The following is an 18,475-nucleotide window of genomic DNA, read 5'->3' on the forward strand; positions in this document are numbered from 1 at the left end:
CTGATTATAAGGCCCTCATTTGATGTAAATAAATGCTTGATGCTTGATTGTTACTAAAGAAATGACTCCTCTGAATTCATATATTATATGCACACTATCTGCTGATAGAAGAACTTTACAAATCAAAGAGCAGCTAAACTAATTTATTTGAGGGTGTGTTACTCCATTTGTGGTGTGTTATTACCATTGTAAAATTATGTGCACTGAAGTAAAACAACACTGCCTAGGTTATTTATTAACCAAAGTAAACAGGGTAAACAAAAAGAGAGGCGGCACAAGAAAACAAAGCCAGCCAATAATGCAGTTAACACAAAAAAAACACGAGCAGCTAACAAAAGAAAAACAAAACATCAAAACACCAGATCTCAAACAAAGCTGCACTTGACTTTACGCTAACAAACCAAAAACCACACAACCTTAGCTCTTCACATTGTTCACTCGGCTCACATTAATTATCACAGTCACACAAGCGCAGACTGACAGTGGTTTTATACTCGGGGTGGAGACGAGGGGCGGAGACGAGGGGCGGGACCAGCTCATCAAGGGAGATGGCTTGCAGCTGGAGCATCGAAGGTGCATGGAAAAAGGCGGAACACTCCCAGGAAATCCCGGTGACGTCACGGGCATCCCCTCTCGCAGGGTCAGTCTGCAACAATAGGCGAACGAGACACAACACAACCACACACACAAATATACACAGGGACAGACAAAGGTTCCCCGAATACGGCCGCGGCCGTAACAGTGCGGTTCATGTTTCAGGCATTCTGGAGGGAGTACACATTGAGGCAGAGCGGCTCCAACCCAGGACGGTCTACCATACATGGTAAATCTTCCTCGATCTCCCATAGCCGTCTGGTAACCTACATTGAATTGCAAATGGTAAATGCTATGGTTTATTATAAATGTAATGTAATCAAAACAAATTACTGATTCGTTTGTCCAGTGAGAATGCTACCTGTGGTATCTCATAGCAGCAGATATTCTCAGCTTCTGTGGACATGGTTCCACAGTTTCCACAGGAGCACCTATCCAAAATATAGAGAAAAATGGAAACATTCACCAAAATATAAAGCTTATGAAATTCAAACACTGACAGACAGTGGAGCTAAGGTGGGTAAGAAGTAAGCTTGGCTACATATCAAGCGCATATAACATAGTTAATTTATAACATGTCACTTATTGCATATAATGTGGAGCTGTGTAGTAGAACAGTGTAGTGTAGAAAACTGCACAGTTTAGTCTTTGACCTGTTGCTGTCAGACATGTTTATGCTGATTTACAGCTGTCATTGTAATACACAAAATAAATTTACTACATAAAGGAATATGTCATGATGAGCACCTCTGCTCAAAACATGGAGAAAAATGATTTACTTGTTTACTTGTGATTACTTGTCAGCATCTATTAAAATATCTGACTAGTACTGACATTGAACACCTGTAGCAGTCCAAATACAACAAACATTTTCATAGACTGTAAAAGTATATCTAAGGAGGCATGACAGATAACTACATTACACTATTCACAATAGTGCTTATTTACCAAAAGGGCTGAAAAAGAGGGGTTTACAGGCTTGCTGAAATATAGGATCGGAGTGGATTTTTTAGCAAGAAGCTTCAAGGACATGTTTTGGGGACCTCTGAGACTTATTCAAACTTGTTGAAAAGGAGCATAATATGTCCCCTTTAAAATATTAAAAGTAAAAGTAGCATACTCACTGGAGGAAAATGGCTCTTGTGATATTATTACATATACAGTGATTAAAAAAAAAGTACAATATTTCCCGCTGAAATGTAGTGGAGTAAAAGTAGAAAGTAATATGAAAAAAATAAACTCAAGTAAAATACTTAAAGTACTTTGTACTTAAGTGCAGTACTGAGTAAATGTACTTTTTCTAAATGAATCCAGCTCAAATAGACTGAGCTGGTGAGATTTTTCAACCACAAATTACAAGTAACTTACTAAAAGCGAGTGTTATTAGCAATTTGATAAAAACTGTTTAAGTCAATTTACTATTTTTAATTAAATACCATGTCTGCATTTACAGTGCATCTCAAAATGTTATTTTTCTGTGAATAGCTGATTAAGATTTTTAGGCAAGCTTGATATGCAAATAAAATAATTATTTTTACAGTATTTTCTCCATAAAGATTTGTGTTTGTAGTGTACATTATTTAAAAATGTAAGTGTTGTAGTGTTGCAGAAGTGTTGTGGTGTTGCAGAAGGGAACAATACGGGTGTAATGGCTATTTGTCCTCAATTCAATGATCAAAAATCTAAATATCAAAAACCCTCAAATAAGACAAAATCAAATCAAACAGCCACTGAGACACCTAGGGAATTAATTTACGCAGGGAAAAACAAAATCCATTGTCCAAGCAAAAATTAAGTTTCTTCGGTTTATTTCTCCATTGGCAAACAAACAAACAAAGAACAATGGCATTTGCTGCCTCTCTTGCCCTGGTAAAAAACCATAAACCCTCCCAGGTGCCTGGCTCACCTATACCTGCATACCCCAATATGTAGATTCACCTAGTGCGCCTCAGCTACCCAGTACCTTCAAAATAAAAGCATTAATAAGTACTCAAATAATAAGTACTTAATAAGTACTCAAATAATACTAAATGTTATTATTATGTTAGCAAACTAAAGGTGTATTCTTCAAAACTAAACAACAAAAAATAACTAAATAATTAGTAATTAAATATTAAAAAAATAACAAATAGATCCAACAACGGGCAAAAAAAAGCAAAAGACGAAAAGAAACGAATCTCAATGGAGAGGAAACAGTAGCCATTAGGAGTCCTAATCTAACAAATAGTTCTTAAGCATTGAATTGAACTATCCCAACTGTCCCTGCCTTCTTCTTCTCTTCCAGTTTAATGTCACACTAGGACGCTTGCAGGGTTAATATACTGCCCTCATCATTCCTGGAAGAATCACATCTCCAGTATCTATGACATCTATGATACCTTCAGTACCTATGGTACTGTGGAAAAACAAATACTGTCACATTTTCAGAATTTTGGTATCAACGTGATCAAAGTATTGGTTCTCGTGACATTCCTAGACCTCACATACTTAACCATGGCCCCACAAACCATGACTAAGCACACAAAAACACACACAACAAGGGTTATGAAACCATAGCCAAATCTCAGTCACGTACAGTAGCAGTAAGTGAGCATCATTTCAGGTCTCTTTTAAGCACTTCATGTGTTTCAAGCTATGTTGACAAATGTAGTGACAAACCTCTTTAGGGAGGGCTGTTGGAGAGACCATTGGTTCCTGGACTATAGTTGGAGCCATGAAGAGGCAGAAATGGAGAACCAGAGAGGAAAACAAAAGAGAGAGAGAGAGGGATGGAGAGAGTTATTTTAATATAGACTATAGCTGCGTTTCGACCTCATTCTTCAGGAACTAAAAGGCTCCTGTGGCCCATTGTTGTTATCTGAACATATTTGGATAGAACTTCTACAGAACAGACTCACAATATTTACTGTTTTACCTGGATGAGAAAATACATCAGTTGATCTGAACCTTGTGAATTTTGAATTTTGTATAACTGTTCCTAACTGAATGGTAGGTTTTGGAAACATTGTAATTAAATCACATCTTATAGCCCTCTGTGTTAAGTCAGTGCTAGTACAATGGATAACTTGCTGAGAGTGGTTGATACCAAATCTCAATCTTTTTAACATAGCCCAATATTTCAAGTCATGCAAAACTGTGATGTGACATACTGTACTTTGTTGTAGCCATACTGGTTCTCATATACTAAGACATGGCCCCACAAACGATTACTAAGCTTCTGGTTTTCCAACAAAAACAAGTACTGTCACATTTTCAGAATTTTGGCATCGACTTGTGATCGAAGTATTGGTTCTTGTGAGATCCCTAGTCAAAGCTAAAATGTAGGATATCTAAAAATAATTGAAAAGTATAAGTGGCTGTTTGAACCTTTGATAGGTAGTCTGGATATGTATATAAAACGGCAGTCTGTAACTCAGTTGTGGACTTGTCAAAATGAATATTTCAGATGTCCGTAAACATCATTCTTCCTTGGACAAATTATGTCACTTTTCAGATATCCATGGTTCTATTTCTGAAATCTAGAATGATCACTCTTCATCAAAAATGCAGTTGCAGATATGTGAAATTGATCGCTCAATACACATTATTGGCAAAAGTGACATCATTGTTTGTCTTAGGAGGAATGGCTGTTATTGAATCCTCAGTAAGACTTCCTCAGTAACTTGGTAAAGAAAATATTATATAAAATATATCGTTATATGTAGTATAGTATCATATAATACAAAATACATCGTTTTGCCACTACACAGGCTAATCCACACTTAACACCAGTTGGTGGCGGTAATGCACCATTTCGTTGTTTGCCAACCGCCAATAAACGTCAAAGAAGAAGAACTTCCGGTTCCGTTCCCTTCCCGAAGTCGTTTTTTTTAGATGGCTGAAATAAAGGTTGTAGTTAACACAAACTCGGGACGTCTTCGTGTTTAATTCTACACCATAAAAATACTCCGATGAATACCGTAATCGTGATGTTCTTAAGGTTTTACGTGTCTTAAAAACGCGGTTGCTAACAAGGGCTAAATGAGACTACAGAAGTTGTCGGGAACGTTAAACGTCATCACGCCCAACACGAAACTTAATCTACTCATTGATCCACTTTTACAGCCTCGTTGTGTTTATATTCGCACTTTTACAAACGGTTACTAACGTTGTAAGAGGGACGGCTTTTGTACAAGTACTAAGTGCTCTAAATTAAATTACAAGTTGGAAGCTTAAAGATCGTGACGTTAAAGTCATGCGACCGTGGTGTAGTTCGTTTGGACCTAACATTAGCATTTCACTTACGGTTGTATTTAGGCTTAAAAAGCATAACGTGGTGTTCATTAGTGAATATTGTCTTGCTGAACAACAGTATCATAAACTCTTCTTTGTCACAGATTTCATTTTCTGCAATAATCCAAAAACCAGTGGAAAAATTCAAGTGTCGAGGTAACCAGGTGATGCTAATTTCCGTGTTGGCCTACAAAACTACTCATCGCTGCAGCACTCCATTGCGCATGACGATTCACTTGGTACAATGGCGCCTCTAGATCTGGATAAATATGCGGAGATTGCAAAACAGTGTAAATACCTTCCAGAAAATGACCTCAAGGTAAATGTGACCTTATAGAAATATTTTAAATTAAGACGTGATTAGCTTAAATTGGTAACCTTGGCTCACTGCTATTTTATGTTGTAACAGGGTAACTAGCTAACGTTAGCTTCAGGTAACGTTTGTTTCAGCTAGCTAGTCTGCTGCTTTCAACAACGTCAAAACCGTTAAATCAGTAGTTTAATTTATCGTAGCTCGATACAAGTCCAACTGTCGTATCTAATGCTAACGGAGCAGGGTCAGATGAGCTGCTGCTTTGGTGTGTCATTATCTGCCGGTATACATTAACTCATCCATCCTGGTGACCTGATGTTGTTGACTGTTGTGATGTTAGGTTGACAGCTGATTGTTACTGACTCCAAATGTATCAGGCGCATTTAACGCTAATCTCTGAGGAGACAGGCGCATGTTCATTAACAGTGACATTTAATTCTTGAAATCCAAAGACGGCTCATAAGGTTATGGGAATAAGGTACTGTCCTCACACACCGGAATAGTCTATTTTAATAGGTGAGCTATACAGTTAAGATGTGAGATTTAGAATAGAGTATAGAGAGTATAACAACAATAAAGGCACAGAGTAGATGTACCATATTTACTGTCATTGGCTTTTAACAAGGGACCATCTTGTAATGGGACCAGCCACAACAACATAATCAACAACTAACATCAATATGTACATGTTCTGACCCCTGAGTACTCATTAGTCATTACTATATTATTAGGTGATTATGCAGTATACGCAGCTACACACCAGTACTGTTTGTGACTGTATTGTTCACAGCTGTGATGTCACCATGGTGACACACACACACACACAGACAGGCTGACCAACCGACCGACAGTAACAAATTTCGCCATGGTGACACACACAGACAGAGGAGGTGAAGATCACAGCAGCCCTGCTGTATACTGTATACTGTACAGTCATCTTGAAGGTCTCAGGCAGTCAGAGTCAGCATGAAACACTGACCAGTCACAATTTGCAACCAAATAAAATGATGAAATTAATAAAGTTCATCGTAATCTGTCTAATTGCTTTTATTTCCCCTAAAATAACAGGTCAGTGTATGAAAAGGCCTCTGACTCCTACACTGCAGATAGATAGATACCTTTTCATTTATTTACCATTCACCCAACGTAATTGTGTACATCCTCATACTTATCAGTATTAACTGTTACACAGTTAATTATAAATCCATATGTAGGGAAGCACAGTGGCTCAGTTACTGTCAGTCAGTGGGTGGCTACCATTAGTTTTTAATTATCCATAATACCCATACCTTTTTCAAACATTATTTTCTGTGTATTCATGCCTCAGGCATGTCAAACCTCCTGACATATGTCCCCTAACACCCGCAGCATCTCCTTGGCCTGACTGTTATTGGTGTCATCTACCCAGTACAGTGTGGGCTGTCACAGTCATTGGTACCTGATAACATGTTGGGTCTTGGTACAGATGCTCAGTTTGGAGTGTTTAGGATGTCAGTGCCTGTCACAGTGACATGAACACCTAGTGGAAACCCTGCACTGACTTTGTTCTGTCTAACAGAATCTCATTATGTGAAGAAAAATACTGAGTGCTCTTGGTTATGTCATAGTGAGTCCTCAGGTGAATTAAAAGGTGCTCTTGAAGTTGAAGTAAAGACACAATGAAGCTGTGAACTTAACTTCAGGCACAGTCGCACAGAGCCAAGGATATAAGAAAATGCCTTTATTTAGTTAGGGCATAGAAGAGTAAAAATCCAGAACAAACATCCCAAATAAGGGAGTAAAACGCTGACCGATTCTGTCTAACAGAATCTCATTAGTGTTGGTGTCGGTGGATATTTATATTCCCATGATGTGAAATTATGTTTCAGAGTTCATGTTTCATGTAAAGTAATTGAATACTGTTGCTAAATGAACATTCATCACTTATGTCTGTGTATTAATCTTTCATCTGTACAGAGGTTATGTGACTACGTGTGTGATCTCCTGCTGGAGGAGTCCAACGTCCAGCCTGTCTCTACTCCTGTGACAGTATGTGGGGACATACATGGACAGGTAAAATAAACTGCAGGAAACTTTTTGTTTTAATTAATGTTGCTGTTAATATGACAGTGTACACAGTGTGTAGAATCTGATGTTTATCTATGTGTGTCTTAGTTCTATGATCTCTGTGAGCTCTTCCGGACCGGAGGACAGGTTCCAGACACAAATTACATCTTTATGGTTTGTATATTTAAATGAGTTTGTGTGAGTGGATTGGTGTGAATTACTGTGTGGCCCAGTGTTGGTAAAGTCTCTGTCCTCTGCAGGGGGACTTTGTTGACCGGGGATACTACAGTCTGGAGACGTTCACCTACCTGCTGGTGCTGAAAGCCAAATGGCCCGACCGCATCACACTTCTCCGTGGAAACCATGAGAGCAGACAGATCACACAAGTTTATGGCTTTTATGGTGATGATATGAGGATCATGATCAGAATTCATCACCACTGACACACGTTCAGTCAAAAATAAGTGAGGGCTTTTTTGTCTTACAGATGAGTGCCAGACCAAGTATGGGAATGCAAATGCGTGGCGTTACTGCACCAAAGTGTTCGACATGTTAACAGTTGCAGCTGTAAGTATTGAAGTACTAAACCTAACTGAATTCAAATGATGGCTCTGCCTGTGTAGATATATCTGTGTAAACATGAGAAGTTAATTTCTGTTGAGTTTTCATCTATCTATAACCTTCTGTAATCCCACTGGCCCCTTCCTCAGAATCCAAACAGGCCACAACATGTCTGACCTCAAAAATGTATCATTTCACATACGAAATATAATAAATATAATATATGTATATATATATTACAAGTTTACTGAACCTCTCAGCTGAAAACCACTGATCTGCTTCCCAGATTAATTTTGACACAGTGTCACTCACCTGATGAACCTAGACCTTCAAACTGAGTACAGTTTGATTGTTTATAGTGTCTGTCTCTGACCTCATCATTGGTCTACTGTGATCCAGCAGACAGATGTGAGTTTAAAGCCACAGTATGTTGTCAATGTGCTGTCATTAAACCCAGCAGCTGACACTTCTTGAAGGAACTGCTTCATAGAAGTAGTCAGTTGGTTTTTGTATGGCACCCCATATTTTTAAGTTTTTACAGTAGTTGTCGCTGAGAGGATGATGTTAGTCCTGAACCCAGTAGGTTTGGTGACGTGTATAACGTCCTCACACTTGTGTTTTTGTCAGCTGATGGACGAGCAGATCCTGTGTGTCCACGGAGGCCTCTCCCCAGACATTAAGACCCTGGATCAGATTCGAACCATCGAGCGGAACCAGGAGATTCCCCACAAAGGAGCATTTTGTGACCTGGTGTGGTCAGACCCTGAAGACGTGGACACCTGGGCCATCAGTCCCAGAGGAGCTGGATGGCTTTTTGGTGCAAAGGTCACAAATGAGGTAGGTCACTTTTTTTTATGGAGTTCAGCTTAACAATGCTTTTAGTGACTGCAGTGAGTAAACGTGTTCATGGAGGTTAACTGATCATCATCATCATCATCACCACAAAAGTAGTTTTGAAAAAATTATGAAGTAAGAAAAATACAAGGCACATGTTTATTTTACATCCTGCAGTAACACTGGTTCAGCCAGTGTAAATAATTAGATCGTTGTCTGATGAGCTTCAGTATTATAAGGAGGCCTGGAGGGTAGAGTCTGGAGCTTGAGGTGCACATTTAAACACAAGGATGGAAGAGATGGCGTGAGGTGATGAATTGATGGAAGACTGGATGATGATGATGCTCAGTGTTTCCTCTACATTCATTTAGCAGTGGCGGGCCGCCACGCCTTCAAATTTCTTTTCTTTCTTTTTTTTTTTTTTTTAATTGTCGCAAATGCACCACCGCCACATCTCTCCACCTTCACAGCCTGTGTGATGATGAGCGCAACAGCGGGGGGAGGGGAGGAGAGGGGAGGGAGGGAGTTAATTACTCGCAAGAGCGCGGCCTTGAAAGTGACGTCACGTCAGGCACCAGGTGAGAGTCAGAGAAGTGAAGTCGTGAGGAATAAGGCAGCGAATTACCGGAGAAAAAAGGTAGACTTATTAGCCAATTCAGTGACGCTAACTTGAAAAAACTAATTGATAACATTAAGCTAATATCTACACGTCATTATGTATCAACTGCTGACTGCATTTTCAGATGAGCTTGTTCAGATACTTCTCTAAGAAGAGAAAGACAACAGATGAAGAAGACGCTAGTCAGGTAGCATCATAAGCCTTTTACTGACTCGTAAATGATGATGGTTAGGTAAGAAATAGTATTTTAATGTTCACACTTGTAATCAGATGTGATGTGAGTGTAAACTATATAACGCTGTTAGCGTTACGTTACTCACACTTTTAATGTAATCTTATTAGACAAGTAACATTAGACAGGGAGGAGTTGTTAAACAAAGTGGAGGAGGGCAGAGCAGAGAGCTGGGTGAAGGTGCAGGGGAGAGAGATGAGCCTGGGTGCAAACTTTGCCACTGACTCTAGAAGTGCATCTGGCATATCACTGTAGCACGACAGTCATGCACGAGCACATGAAGAGGAAACAACCAGGCGCAGCAAGTCAAGATGGCAGCAAAACTTAATTGCAATAAAATTATCGAAAATAATCGTTAGATTAGTCGAATAATCGAAAAAATAATCGCTAGATTAATCATTTAAAGAATAATCGTTTGGGACAGCCCTAATTTGTTGAGAACAAAATGACGTAACAGCGATCAATGGAAACCAAAATCATCAATCCATTTAGGGCTAGGGTTAGGGTTAACCCTAATCCTGACCTAACCCTTAACAATCACACAGAAAATCAAAGTGAAAAATTAAAAATCACATGCTGATCCAACCTGCGTGAATCTCATTATGGCAACTCATAATGTGGCTCAGTAGTGTGTATGGCGTTTGGTGTCCTGGGAGATCTCCTACCAGGCATTGGATCAGGGCATCAGTGAGCTCCTGGACAGACTGTGGCAGAACTTGGCGGCGTCGGATGCACTGATACATAACGTCCCATAGGTGCTCAATTGGATTTAGGTCAGGGGAACACACATGTTGTTATGCTGCAGCCTTTATGTTGAAAAAGTGTATCGGTCTGAATACATTCTGACTGTACTGTAGTGAACTGACTCACCATTAAATTAAAGTAATAAATGAAGTATATTAATTAAGTATATAAAGTATTAAATGAAATGTTGTAATTGTTTTAAATCCATTAGTTGTGAATAGACCCAGATGCTTGGTGGTGAATGTTTTCAATGAGTATTTTCTGTTTTCCTGCTGATACGTTGTGTGATGTGCAGAATGTAAAGTTTCCTTAAATCCTTCAACAGTGGAGCTATCTGTACTCAGTGTGTCTCAGAACTGATCCTGGGTCAGTAGTTCAAGGATAACTGCTACTGATGGTTACTGACAGACTGCTGAGTCAGTGGCTCTGACATGATTCAAGGCAGCACAAGATTAAGATAAAGACAGACATGATGAAGATAAACACACTGTATAAACAGCATATCCAAAGTCAGCCCATCTCCTTCTCTGAGAGACAAAGGTTCAGAGTTTGAATCCTCAGGTGTCCTAGTCCTAGTTAGCAGGAAAGTGTGTGATCAGGTTGAGCTTCTCTCTTCCAAAGTTTTAATGTCTCAAATCTGGTGGAGCACTGGTCTGTCCCTATGAGCGAAGCGTCTGTGTATAACAGGCTTGTTATGAGAGTTTGCAAAAGCTACAATGATGTTTACAGTTTTAAACAGTGAGTTGTGCTTTAGGGAAACCTCTAGTGGTCCAGATCTGGCTTTGGACACCTTAGAAAATACTGTTTCCCTGTCAGACAGAGGAAGCAGGTAGAACACAGGCATCCATGGTGACAGTGAAGAAAAACTCCAGACAGACCAGAAGTGTTTGGACTTCTCTCTGTTGTAAATATGGCTGCATATCAAGTGATGTAAGCAGTCCTATAATGTACAAATAAAAATGATCAGCGTTTGTTACTGACAATCCAGTATGTTGTTGTTCACTATCAGCGGCAGTCAGAGCAACAGCCATTTTGTTTTCAGGTTGTCCGTCTATCTCATTCTCATGAACAAAATATCTCAGTAAGGAAGTTCTTCAAATTTTGTACAAACATTCACTTGGACTAAAGGATGAACTGATCAGATTTTGGTGGTGAAAGGTGAAAGGTCAAGGTATGTGTGACCCCACAAAACACTTTTTAGCCATAACTCAACACTTTACACAGAAATTATGACAAAATTTCACACCAATGGTTAATATTTAATATGACTGAATAAAAGGATGTAACCTGAAACTAGTCTGAGTGGTGGAGGAAGCAACCACAGAGGTGATTCTAATTTTAAATTTGGAAAAAAAAAATTGTAAAATTTCATTTTTGATCAATGCCTGATGTACACACTGACTTCCTCCTATACCTCCATCATGACTGATGTCACCTTGTACATACAGAACCTCTGGTAGGTGATCTGTGTTCACTTTTGTTGTTTTTTGTTTTTCAAACACATTTTTCTTTCGTTTCTATCTGCAGTTTGTTCACATCAACAACCTGAAGCTGATCTGCCGGGCACATCAACTCGTCCACGAAGGATACAAGTTCATGTTTGACGAGAAGCTGGTCACGGTGTGGTCGGCTCCTAATTACTGCTATCGCTGTGGTAACATTGCCTCCATCATGGTCTTCAAAGACGCCAACACGAGAGAGCCGAAGCTCTTCAGAGCAGTGCCTGACTCCGAGAGAGTCATCCCACCCCGAACTACGACACCTTACTTCCTGTGACCACATTAAAACTGACACAACAGTGCACAGACACTGACTGGGACAGGGGCATCAGCATGTGTAAACGCATATGAATGTTGTATAGTGCATTTAGAGTATTTACAGTGCATCTCCTGTTGCCAGCTGTTATTCCCAGTATGTGCATATGATGCCATTATTATTCTGAAGCTTGAATCACACTGAGACATGGCAGCCAAGTGAGTTAGCTCAGTAGCTTTGCTGTGCTGTTTAAGTGTCTGAGAGGAAGAATGAACAGTGCACAACTGACACCTGTAAAATGTTCATATTTATAAACTTCAATTTTACTTTGCAATAAAAAGTCACTGAGCTAGTTGCAGGTGCAGTGTTAAACACAACATATCATTTATTTTGTTATGGTAATGTATTAAAGCTGGATGTAAGATAATCAAGAACTGCACAAAAGCAACAACTGCATCTATTCTGTCACATTTCAATGGCGTTATACAGTTTGTGTTATTATGTGATCTTATAAATAAACAGAGAGTTGATGTGTAAAAAATTAAATATACCTGTATGTTAGAGGGTTGTGACACCTGTTAAAAGAAATCTCTAATTTTCAGATTTTGAATCAGCACTTGTAATTATTATTATTTTTCTGTGTCACCATGTTTTTAAATAAAGAAATCCAAAAATTGTAGAGTCCGACATCAGTACCATCAATACCACGCTTCATTCTGCCAACGATGATTGGACTGTCAGGATAGTTATTGTTTTTATTGTTAAGGAGGAAATACACATCTGCATTCATCTCACACTTAAAGAACAACAGGAGCATTAATGTATGTAAAAATAATAATTTATAGTTTGGAATGGGGGGGGTGAAGGTGGTAATCCACTGAGGGCTATAAAAAACAAACAGTAGGACCTTAAAATCTATTCTAAAACAAACTGGGAGCCAATGGAGAGAGGCCAGGAGAGGGTTAATGTGATCCCTCCCCCTGGAACCAATCAGAAGTCAAGCTGAAGTGTTCTGGACCAGTTGCAGCAAGACAAGGATGACTACGTGGAGTTAAAGTGGTAATCTCAGTGTCACCACAATAAAAGCCCTTTTTGAAGGAAAGAAGCATTTGTTTAAGCCATGCGAGTATTTTGCGGATTTACGGTCATGAACTTATCACACAAAGCCAGACCCTCCCCCAGTCTTATTAATGTTTTCCTTTTGACATTAACAAACAAGCAAACTTAAGCAAACTTAACAAAGATGTAAGATTACAGGCTGCTGATCATATGATATTTAACTCCTGGGGCTTTGTTTGTATTTTCACATAAAATCCTGTGAATTTCATGGATATGTAACCTCAAACAGGATAGATTGTTACGTTCAGTGTGGTCAATGGACCTAGTTCAAAACAGTTGAAAAAACAGTTCAAAAAGGCTTTTTGAAAAGTTGTGAAGGTCAGAGGGTCAGGACAGTGGGGCAGAAGCTGAGCTGAGACAGACAGTGGAGGGGAGGTCTGGTTCTTCAGCTGGCAGGACAGACGAGGATCTGAGCAAGGCTGAGAGACACAGTCAGACAAGGGAACAGGATTAATCAAACAACATGAGAGAACACTACAGATCGTTAGTGTTAGTGCTGAATGACACGTGCATGGATGGGTTGGCAGGAAAAGGAACCGGACCACCACCCCAGGCAGGCACACACACACACACACACACACACACACAAAAGATAACCTGACCACAATGCTAAAATGGTTGAAAAAGCAGTTCATAATTATTTAAGTGCAGTGCTTTGAAAAATTAGATGCCAAAATGATGATTTTGTATAGGATAATTATCAAAAGGTGGAGATGGTTTGTGTGTCCTTCAATACATATGTGTACATATGTGTGTACAAAAACGGGATCTTAACAAAAATGTCCTCACAATCATAGAAAGACATGAACACACACATACACAGGGCTGATTTGCCTTATAGATGCTGTCATACTTGAGAGTAATAACGGTAAGAGTTAATGAGTCTAATTAGCCAATAAGAATCAGCTTTATCCATTTCTCGCCAGATACTGCATTAGTACTGTGTGTGTGTGTGTGTGTGTGTGTGTGTCTCTCTCTATACCATTCAAATTCTGTAAATCTCTGTGCTTAGGTTGACACTTTTTATGAAACGGCACACATTTGTCTACTACTGAGGAAGTCATGATGTGTGAAGACTGAAATATGTGGCTAGAAGGACGAGTTACCCAGAATTTTTTCCTACTAGACTTCTAGAGCTTCTCCCACTCTAGCAATTGTTGGGACTCAAGTGGTGGAGACCACATGCTCTTCATTCTGACAATAGAACTCACTTCCCCACAGTTCCTCACTGTTCCCACCTGGGGACGACCCTCCCCAGGGACCTCACTGACCAGTCAGTGTTGGTCGGTGTGTGTCAGTGTGTCTCCAAACAAAACCAGATCTCCTTTGTTCTTTCTCTTCTTGGCTTTCTCAGGAGCAGCAGCTCCTCTCCCCTCTTCAAGGTGCAACAATGCCGCCCAGGTACCTGAGACAACAGCTCTCTTGCAGGCCTTCTCACAGCGGACTGCAACACTCTTCTTCTCAACAGCAGCAACCTGCTTAGGATTTACAGGGAGTGAACCAAGTTCTCTTCAGAATCAGCAGCTACAACACAAGGTCCGCCAACTGATTTTCCAAGCAACAGGAGCCACAGCAGAGTTCTAGGGCTTCAGGGAACAGCTAACTCTGTGAGAATAACAAAAGGAGAGCGGAAGCCACACAGCCAGACAGGACTTTACTCCACTGTCTTGTGCCGATCATGGGCCGCTCATGCTCCTGATAGGAGTTACCGTTTTTCCACAGATAGCTATTATCTCATTGTTGATATTATTATTATTATTAATAATAATAATAATAATAATAATAATAACAGTTGCTTATAAATAAACAATGATAATTAGATTAGTCCACTTCCTTTGGCTGAGGTGTTCTACAGCCTGATGGCAGTGGGAACAAAGGATCTCCTGAACCTCTCTTTTCTGCAGTGCGGTGAGATGAGACGTTTGCCGCACCTTTAGCTGCTTTTCTGTCGTGCCAGAATGTTGTGGAGAGGAAGGTTGGTATTGTCCAAGATGTCTTAGATTAGATTAGATTAGATTAACTTTATTAATCCCACAACTGGGAAATTCATTCCATTTTACATTGCATGCGTCTCTCCACAACAGTCCTGAGTGAGTCCAGACTCCTGCCAAGCACAGACCCAGACTTTTTGACCAGCTTGTCCAGTCTCCTTATGTTCATGTCGGACATGCTGCTGCCCCAGCAGACTGCAGCATAAGAAAAGTACACTGGCCACCACTGACTGATAAAACATCTGCAGCATTTCACTGCAGATATCAAATAACCTGAGCCTCCTGAGGAAGGGAGCCGGCTCTGCCCGTTCCGGTAGATGGCATCCGTGTTCAGGGACCAGTCCAGTTTACTGTCCAGGTGCACACCTAGGTATTTATAAGTGTGCACCACCTCAATGTCCCTCTCTCGAATGTTGACTGGCTGAAGGGTGGGCCTAGACCTCCGAAACTCCATGACCATCTCCTTAGTCTTGGATGTGTTCAGAAGGAGGCAGTTCTTGTCGCTTCATTCACTGAAGGCCATCGTCAGATCCCTGTACTCTTCCTCCTTCCTGTTCCTGATACACACCACAATAGCTGTGTCATCCGAGTGTTTCTGGATGTGGCAGGACTCAGAATTGTATTTAAAGTCCGCCTGTATACAGGGTGAACAGGAACAGAGCCAGAACAGTCCCCTGTGGAGCCCCAGTGCTGCTCATCACTGTCCCTGAGACACACAAACCTGCACAAACCTGAGCTTCTCCCTGTCTCCATCCCTGAAGGCCTCCTTTTTCTGGTTGAGGAGAGTCTTGATGTTACTGGTGATCCAGGGTTTGTTGTTGGAAAGCAGTGTACAGTTCTTGCTGGTATTACAGAAGTTAATGTAGTCCGTGGTACATTCAACCATTCTATCAAGGTCAGAGTCCTTGCTTTTATCATTTTCCTGTGACTCCGACAGGACATTCCAAAATCTGTGCACTCAAAACAGTGTTTTAGACACTCACTGGCCTCCGGGGTCCAGTTCCTGAATGAGCAGGTGGTTCCAGTCTGCCTCAGTACACAGGGCTTTTAGGAAGGCCAGATTATGATCTGATTTGCCAAGTGGTGGTAGAGCTGAAGCAGTGTAGGCCTCCTTAACATTTGCATACAACAGATCCAGTTTCTTATTTTCCCTTGTGGGACAGTCAACATACTAAGTGAAACCAGTTAGGTGAGAGGTGAGAATGACATTGTTAAAATCCCCCAATATTGCAATGAATGCATCAGGGTGCTGGGTCTGTACTCTCACAACAGTCTTGTGAATGATGTCACACGCGACTGCAGGCTCTGCTCGTGGTTGAATGTAAACAACAATGGCGACAATGTGTGAGAACTCCCTCTGTACATAGTATGGTCTAAGACCAACTGCCAACAGTTCTATATGCCAACAGCAGATCTTCTCCTTCACTGTGATGTGACCGGGGTTGCACCATCTATTGTTCACAAGCAGAACCAGTCGCCCACTTTTAAACAGTAGAAAAAAATTGAATGCAAGCAGGAAAGCCCTGAACAAACTGAACATTCTGATATATGAACGATCTTTGTAGCACAAAGTATGAAGGAGTAGTTAGCTGCCACGGAAGAAAAAGAATTATAAGAAAGATTTGAATAACAATAGCTGATGCTGAGGCATTCACACTAATAAAGAGAAACATTTTGTTAAGTATGCAGAATGATAATATATGCCTTCAATGCATTGCAGGCACATAATACGTAATAACCTAATAAAACTAATAAGATCAACACTGATCTTCTGTGTATAAGACACATTTTAACTCTGGGTAAGAGATAAATGTACAGTCACACGCAAATAAAGAGCTGTAGGCCTGAGGCTACTGCTGCTGTTCATCTTCTCGCCTATAGGCAGCACATGTCGCAAGCTGTATCTCTCCACCTCTACTCATGGTTCAAGTCTACTCTCAGGCCAATGAGTAGAGGCACAGCCGTGACGTCGGCTGTCATCTGTGTTGGGGTGATTACGTGTAGCTCAGCAGCTAGCAGCAGCTAGCTTGTCAGACGGGACAACAGCAGCGGGTTAACGTCGACAGAGACAAGGTTAGCTGTTTTTGAGTGTGAAGAGAGAAATGGAGCGAATGGCTATTGAGCAGCCGGAAACGACACCGACGGATATTATTCAAAGCTAATATGGTAAGAGAAAGACGACTTCAGAGAACGAGGAAGCTAACGACAGCTAACAGCACCCAGCGGCGGTAACGTAACTCTCATTGTTATGGCTAGAAGAGTTAGCTGGCTAGCTGTCAGCCTACAATGTAATTGTACATTTAGTAATGCGGGTAACACGGAGAAGACACCGTGGAGCCGGTACTTTCACTTACTATTCACACGTTAGCCGGAAGACTGAGTTAACATTCGGAACTCACTGTAGCTCAGCCATGGAAAAACATTTAGTTTCCAAGTCGGAAGAATCTTTTTTTAAAATCTACGATAATTTTGAATGAATTGTATAATTACTCCAGTGTCAGATGTTATGAACTCTACAATAACTCCAATGTTTAAAGGACTGAAAATGAGCATTCAGAAGTTTTCCATCTGCCTGGTGTAACAATATGATCGGCAATCTTTACTACAGTTGTTGAATGTATTTTGTCTCTGAAGACAGTGTGACAAACACTGAGTGTTTTTCCAGTTAAATACCTAAATACCTAGCATCTAGCAAATAACAGCTAGATCCATTGCTGGAAGTGATCTACAGAGTAGACAGACAAAACAAACACAACCAAAACATCTGGCTGTCATTGATATGTCAAAGTAGGCTGCCTGATATGCTGTATGATGATAGATAGATAGATAGATAGATACTTTATTTATCCCCTAGGGGAAATTCACGTGTCACGTGTTAGCTCATTGTTGATAATAATAATAATAATAATAATAAAAGTTGACAATAAATAAACAATAATAATTTTAGTCCACTTCCTTTGGCTTAGGTGTTGTATAGGCTTATGTCAGTGGGAACAAAGGATCTCCTGAACCTCTCTGTTCTGAAGTGCATTGAGATGAGAGGTTTGCTGCACCTGTATCTGCTTCTCTGTCCTGCCAGAATGTTGTGGAGAGGGTGGTTGGCATTGTCCAAGATGGCCTCCATCTTACATTGCATGCGTCTCTCCACAACAGTCCTGAGTGAGTCCATACTCCTGCCAAGCACAGACCCAGCCTTTTTTACCAGCTTGTTCAGTCTCTTTGTGTTCATGTCGGACATGCTGCTGCCCCAGCAGACTGCTGCATAAAAAAAGTACACTGGCCACCACTGACTGATAAAACATGTGCAGCATTTCACTGCAGATGTGAAATGACCTGAGCCGGCTCTGCCCCTTCCAGTAAATGGCATCCGTGTTCAGGGAACAGTCCAGTTTACT

General features: G+C 40.5%; 2 protein-coding genes and 1 long non-coding RNA gene across 3 annotated transcripts in view; 2 read left to right on the top strand and 1 right to left on the bottom strand.

The window, feature by feature from the left end:
• Positions 1 to 258: 258 nt before the first annotated feature.
• Positions 259 to 4,987, bottom strand: LOC130170058 (uncharacterized). The gene is made up of 4 exons (XR_008827938.1): positions 4,879 to 4,987; positions 3,253 to 3,293; positions 956 to 1,025; positions 259 to 860 (listed from the first exon to the last, which is right to left on the bottom strand). It is a non-coding gene; the product is annotated as an uncharacterized LOC130170058 (long non-coding RNA).
• On the top strand, positions 4,953 to 12,649 carry LOC130170057 (serine/threonine-protein phosphatase 6 catalytic subunit). Its single transcript, XM_056377168.1, has 7 exons — positions 4,953 to 5,185; positions 7,136 to 7,231; positions 7,334 to 7,399; positions 7,486 to 7,627; positions 7,713 to 7,792; positions 8,414 to 8,623; positions 11,743 to 12,649. Exons 1-7 carry the CDS (start codon positions 5,111 to 5,113, stop codon positions 11,989 to 11,991), a joined length of 918 nt encoding a protein of 305 aa, XP_056233143.1. The 5' UTR covers positions 4,953 to 5,110; the 3' UTR covers positions 11,992 to 12,649.
• A 4,398-nt stretch (positions 12,650 to 17,047) lies between these two features.
• Positions 17,048 to 18,475, top strand: part of golga1 (golgin A1) — a 32,095-nt gene continuing 30,667 nt past the window's right edge. The window contains exon 1 of the mRNA XM_056376138.1: positions 17,048 to 17,246. The gene's annotated coding sequence lies outside the window, so the exon portion shown is untranslated. The remainder of the gene's footprint in view (positions 17,247 to 18,475) is intronic.

The sequence above is a fragment of the Seriola aureovittata genome, chromosome 5 (assembly GCF_021018895.1).
Source record: "Seriola aureovittata isolate HTS-2021-v1 ecotype China chromosome 5, ASM2101889v1, whole genome shotgun sequence".
Lineage (NCBI taxonomy): Eukaryota > Metazoa > Chordata > Actinopteri > Carangiformes > Carangidae > Seriola > Seriola aureovittata.